The sequence below is a fragment of the Bacillus rossius genome, chromosome 3, assembly GCF_032445375.1.
Source record: "Bacillus rossius redtenbacheri isolate Brsri chromosome 3, Brsri_v3, whole genome shotgun sequence".
In the NCBI taxonomy this organism is placed as follows: domain Eukaryota; kingdom Metazoa; phylum Arthropoda; class Insecta; order Phasmatodea; family Bacillidae; genus Bacillus; species Bacillus rossius.
In genome coordinates, this window is record NC_086332.1 from 118,265,067 (window position 1) to 118,271,066 (window position 6,000).

Sequence of the window (6,000 nt, forward strand, 5' to 3'; positions counted from 1 at the left end):
GTACCTTATGTTACGCAAGATGACATTTTCCGAAAATTAGATCCCATGGGCGGTTAAAACCAGGCAACAGTGGGTACTTTGTTTGCATGAGAACAGGATTTTGCTTTGTTCATGCCTTCTGCGTCTCCATGGCAACGGGCATCGCGCGGCAGTGGCGTACCCACAAGGAGGGGCATGTATAATGTGGGGCGCAAGAGTGATCTGCCTGTAGACTGCCGTAGCGAAGTACGAGTACATCAGTTGTACGTTGCGTGCACGAGTCGGGAAACCATCGGTGCTATTCATTTTCTCTCCGGTACATTATACAGCATTGTAATAAATTTTCACTGAATTTTTTATAAATTTACCATTACTCTAAATGGGAGATGTATCCATTAGTATAGCCGTGCGAAGCCGGGACGGGCAGATAGTTACATAATAATACTGTTACAAACGCAAAAATACTATCGCGCGCCAGTTCGAAACTGGCATGGCTGGCGGCCCCGCACGGTCACTGAGACAAACCACACATGCATCGCCGGATTACAAGGGTCCTCACTACCCTTTACCCCTCCCGCACCCACGCATCGTCATGCCTCAGGCCATTGTCAATGACCCTTTTAGCAGCCTGGGAATTCCGTGGGTTTCCTAAAGCCACCGCGCGGAATGGCGCGAATAAACACCGCCTCTCTGGACTTTTCGGGTGTCGGGTCAGCCAGAGGAGACGTGACTCTTCCCACTCCCCAGTTGGTTCTTGAAAGTCTGCCAGACTATACAAGCCGTGACACTGGCCTCCGCGAGAGTTCTGAGTTCCGAGAGAAGAGCGAAGAGCGGAGCAGTGGACAGAGTCTCCCCTCGGGGAGTGATACTGGCGGTACCTGCGCGTGAAGGCCTGGCGAGCCAGTCGGGTGCGACGAGCGATACTTGAGGACTGTACTGCGGCGCGGTGTGGGTGAGTGTGCGAAGGAAGCGGACAGAGGCGGACAGAGGAGCTAGCCACAGTCGAGCCAATCTTCAGTGGAAAGTGTTAATGTTTTAAGGATCAGAGTAAGACTAATTGTTGTGGACAGAGATTTTGAGTGCATTAATTAAATTTATGGTGCAGACATTAGTAATATATAAAACTGAACTAATTAATTGCGCTATACCTTACGAACCCAGTTTTCTACCCACATTTTACTCATAAAAATATTATATTATAAAATAATAATAGAGTCAGTTAAAAAAAGGTTCAAGTTTGCTTGTAGGAAGTATTTACGGATTAATTTCAATCATTTAACCAAAAACTAATTTACAAACAAATACTTACTGTTATATGTATTTTTTAATGTTTCCGGTTAATATTTGAGTAACGCTATTGAAGTATAACCTCTAACGTGTGCGGAAACCTTTAAGTATAATTTTTTCAGTTAATTTTAACTAGATAGGTAGTATTTTAATAAAATTCCTTGTAGAAAATCAGGTCCAAAGCTGGGGTTTAGGATTTGTCAAGTCTTATTTGTTTTATTTGTGCGCTTATTCTAAGTTTATCGCTTCGATAAAATATGTTGTTGCCTATCAATTATCGTATCAACTGTTTCATATTCTAAGTTTTTTCTGTGACGTCATTCTCTATGTATAAAATTGTTACAAACTATAGTTTCGAAACGAGAGGGTACAAGCTATCCAAAGCCCTGCACGATGACCATTTCATTGGCAGTTTTCATGCTTATTGTCTGCTTGCGCAGTTCTGCTCCTGTGTAGGTCACAATTTAGTATCCTTTCAAGATGGCATGGCTCTGGGTTTAAAGGTTTTCATGCCCAAAGTCTTACCTAAAACCGTACTAGAAAGTGTTCTGATTTCTGCCATACACACGAGCCGAAGTCGTAACGATGGCGAACCTGCGTGTGATATCATACACTCGTATATATTCTCTTTCATGGGAACAAACCAACTTTGCGATAGTGGAACTATACTGGAATACATTTTGTAAACGTAAATAGTCATGGCTAAAAATAATCACAATATAATAATATGCCAGAAAACTGCAGTTATTAACTGCCTCCCTGTAGCGCATCGCGTTACTGTGCGGTCCCGTGGTAAAACCAAGTGGTGTGATCTCGTTCAATCCCTGTCACTGAATTTATTAAAACTGCTTGTGGCATTAAACAAGTTGCATTTCATGTAAAATAAAAAAGTTATTGTTTATCTAACTGCTATAATATTTTTAATTCATACCACAGTCCATTGGTTTCCTTATTTCATGCTGGGTAAGCCCATACTCTTAAATGTTTTACTATTAATGAAAATATATATTCAGAACGCAAGTAAAAAACCTTAAATAAACAATTAAATCTCTAAATGAAACAAACAACTTTTTTTACTAGGAATAAATTATACACAAATAGACCATTCATATGAACTACACCCCTGGCAAATGAAAATATAAGAATGTTTTCTTTCACTTAGAAGTATTATTTATCTTACATTCTTCGTCTCTCTTGTTATTTACAATTTATCAAAAAAAAAAAAACACAAATAATGGCTTGGTGGTATTTTGAACTCTTTAGATTAAATAAGCACCATTATTACTGCGAATTATCTCCACGAGCTGACTAACTACATGTAATTAAAAGATTATATTATAAATAACCTACCTACATCAAAGCAACAATTCCTTAAAACCTGATTATATTATAATATTACTACATTTCCAAACTTCCTTAACAAAGAAAAGTTAATCTCGTTAAATCGATAATTGCACATAATTATTTAAATACCTGCTAATACAACTTAATTGCATTTTCTTGTAAGTGAAGTATATATTATATAGTATTAAAAGTCTGTTCCCGAGTTAAATAATTTTAGAAGAAACGGCTGATTTTTTTTATTGAGTTTTGGTTGTTTGACCGCAAAATGTTTTTGTTTTCTTAGATAAGCAGTTTCTTTGGTCGGCAACTGCGTTGGCTGTTTTTCTGTTAGTACTTTATGTTTTTTTTTAGTAATTATATTAAAATTCTGTACAGGATGTTGAAAAACAAATAAAGGTCACATTTACCCCAATGTGCCTTGAAACATCATAGAAAACGTGCATGCACCAGCAAAATAGTGCTACAACATGCGTAATGCAGCAATGCAAATTAAAAACTAATCATAAAGGAAGAACTAAAGCTGCATAGAAAATTACAAGGAAAACAAGAAAAAACCAGGGTTCAGCAAGAAATTGTGAACAGCAGAGAAGAAATAATAAAAACAAGAACGTTGCACGCAATTTTCGCTTTTCTTCTGCCATACAAACTTTTGCAGTATCACTACAGTTGCAAACCCAAATTTTTAATCACAGGAGTGTGTGACCTATATAGTTTATAATTACACTTTATCTTTGTTCTACCAACAAATTAAATTTCAATTTTAAAAATAATTACATATTTTAATACAACACATTTGCGTTTCAGAAAAATGCGTTTTATTTATAACACTTAGGAAATATATAGGTTGTTTTTCATACGTTACGTGGCCGCTGTGACGTCATGCCCACTCTGAAGTCTCATATGTGGAAGAGGAAATAGAAAAACCCGAACATACCCAAGCGTCTGTAGCGTCTTAATTATTACCTACTTGGAATACATTTTACTTGGTCTCGATATTTTCTGTCGTTAGAAACCCTATCGAGGGAACTCGACATCTAGATGACTCGATGGATGTAACGATATACTAAGAATAAGCCCCTTGAGTCGTTTATAATTGTTTAAAATTTCCTTCTGTTTCGTGCTGATATCTGCGCGTGATGGTGGCAAACAACGTTTACGATTCAGACGGCGAATTATAGCGGTGGGCGCACAAAGTATTTGTGTGATTCTCATTCAAAACGTTTGATATTTGAAAAGCCAATATTTTATTTATTTTATACTTAACACGCTCAGTCAGCATTATACTAAATAATCGCACGTTGAATTACGTGTTCGAGTATCGTATTAAAAGTTTATTTGCAGCATGAAAAACATGAGAACACTTAGTTTTGCTCGTTACCAAGGTTTGTTATTCACACCTCACTAGCGAGTACTAGAAGACTCGTTTACATTTTGTTTTTAAATAGGGTTTATTTTATTCAAGCTTTATATATGTTATTGGTGTATTTTGAAAATGTTATTTTGTGTTTATTACACTTACATATTTAAAATTAAGACGTTCTCAAATACAGCTATATATGTCAACATTTAAATAGCTTTTGATATTAAGAAGTACATTTTGAATTTTTTTTTTTTTACTTTTCGTTTCCTACTATGGTTTCTCTATGTGCTATCGAAGAGCACGGCGACTCGCCTCCCAGCAAGGTGGCCGGGGTTCCATCACCGGCGGGGTCACGCCCGGAGGTTTGCGCAGGGCCCCGCTGACGGTAGCGCCCGCTGCAGTGGAGCCCGGGCGCGGCCTAGCCGGCGGGAGGCGCTGCACCTCGCGAGGATTGAAGTCGCCTCGCGCACCGCACAGCGGAGAACACCGCAGTCGGACAGCAGCAGCTCACCTCCCGGACAGCCGCTGCGCACCCGGGGTCTCGCCGGCGACTGCCGCTAGACGCCCCGCCGCGCGTGACCCGGCCGTGACCCGCCACTGCCCGCTGCCCTCCGCTCCGCGCCGCTGCTGCTGGCACATCGTGATCCACAGACATGTTCACAATAACACCCTTCCTTCGTTCACGTGTCTCTTTACCGTGCATTTTATATGACACACGTAACTTGTAAGTCAGAATACTGATAACTATATACGAATAAACAGATATTATCTTAAATTAAACAAATTTCTTCGTTAATTTCAGGTAGATTTTGTTGCGTTGCAAAGTCCGTAAATTTAATATAATGTCTAACAGTGTGGGCCCGTCAAAACACTTCTGCGTGTAACTTAAAGATCGCTCTCACACGCCTTTTGAATTTTTCTTTCATTTTATCTTCATTACTGTCTCATAGGCTAGAGGCGCGTCGGTCGGGCGGCCAGAAGAGTCGCCTCCCACCAAGGTGACCGGGGTTCGGTTCCCGGCACGTCAACCCGAATTTTCCGAAAGTGGGGAACGTGGCGGACGTTGCCGTGGCCCGTGGGTTTCTCGGGGTACTCCCGCTTCCCCCACCAATCCACCCCCTCTCACCGCCATACTTCCTACTGCTGGACTGTGGAAGCACCTGACTTGAACCGTTACCCGGACGTAGCTCCACCTGGGGATTCCAGTCTGCAGGTTCCTGTGAAGCCACTCTTCTAGCCCAGCGGGTGCTGTAGTGGTGGAGGGGACATGTTTTCTGGATCTGGTAGTATCAGTAGGAAGGGGCCCTGGACTATACAGATCTGCAAGCAGACCCCCAATCTACCCATAAAGGGCGCACATTTGGGAGGGGCGGAAGGAGGGTGCGTTGGCCTTCGGGCCTCCGAAAACATGTCTCACCTCACGCACCCTCCAGACTGGCCGCAGCGACAGGTCTGTCCTTCGCGAAGGCCAGCCGTCTGCTATACAATTGAAAGGAATAATGTAAGGGGTTTTTGATTGAAGAGTGACGCAGAAAGTCACGTCCTAAAATAAGTGCTGTAAAAATTATAAACTGTTATGTAAATAAGATTCCGGCATATTACGACGGAATCAGTAATACAATTTCAGTAACAATGTAAAGAATTACAAGCTATTACGTAATTGTGTTTGAAATAGGGATTTGTATTTTTGAGTGCACCTACCACCGTAAGTTACGCCATTGTGGTCTTCTTTTCCCTTGTTAACCGTTACTTGAAAAATAATTTACCCATACTGTCTACACGGACCTTTTAACGATCGACTTTAATAAATTACGTTGGTGACTAATGATATTTACGTGACATTAATTTTTTTATAAACATTCTTTTTATTATAATTAATAAAGACGACAATGATGTACATCTCGCCTACCCCAGCGGTCCCGAGGTAAAAGTTTCTCTCCTCTCCCTGAACTTGTTAGCCGGCACCATATAAATAGACTAACATATAAAATACATTTCTTTTGTGGCAAAATAATTGGTCTGATTGATTA

At 40.6% G+C, this 6,000-nt stretch overlaps 1 protein-coding gene across 3 annotated transcripts in view; it reads right to left on the reverse strand.

The window, feature by feature from the left end:
* Window positions 1-4,549, reverse strand: part of LOC134531193 (stearoyl-CoA desaturase 5-like) — a 79,267-nt gene extending 74,718 nt beyond the window's left edge. Inside the window, exon 1 of one of the 3 annotated variants that reach the window (XM_063366836.1) lies at window positions 4,482-4,549. Coding sequence is in view for 1 of the 3 variants with exons in the window: in XM_063366834.1 (XP_063222904.1) it covers window positions 4,283-4,309 (27 nt within the window). In the remaining 2 variants the exon portion in view is untranslated. Of the gene's footprint in view, window positions 1-4,227 lie in introns of all 3 variants that reach the window. The other 2 variants (XM_063366834.1, XM_063366837.1) reach the window with 2 other exon arrangements.
* Window positions 4,550-6,000: the final 1,451 nt, after the last annotated feature.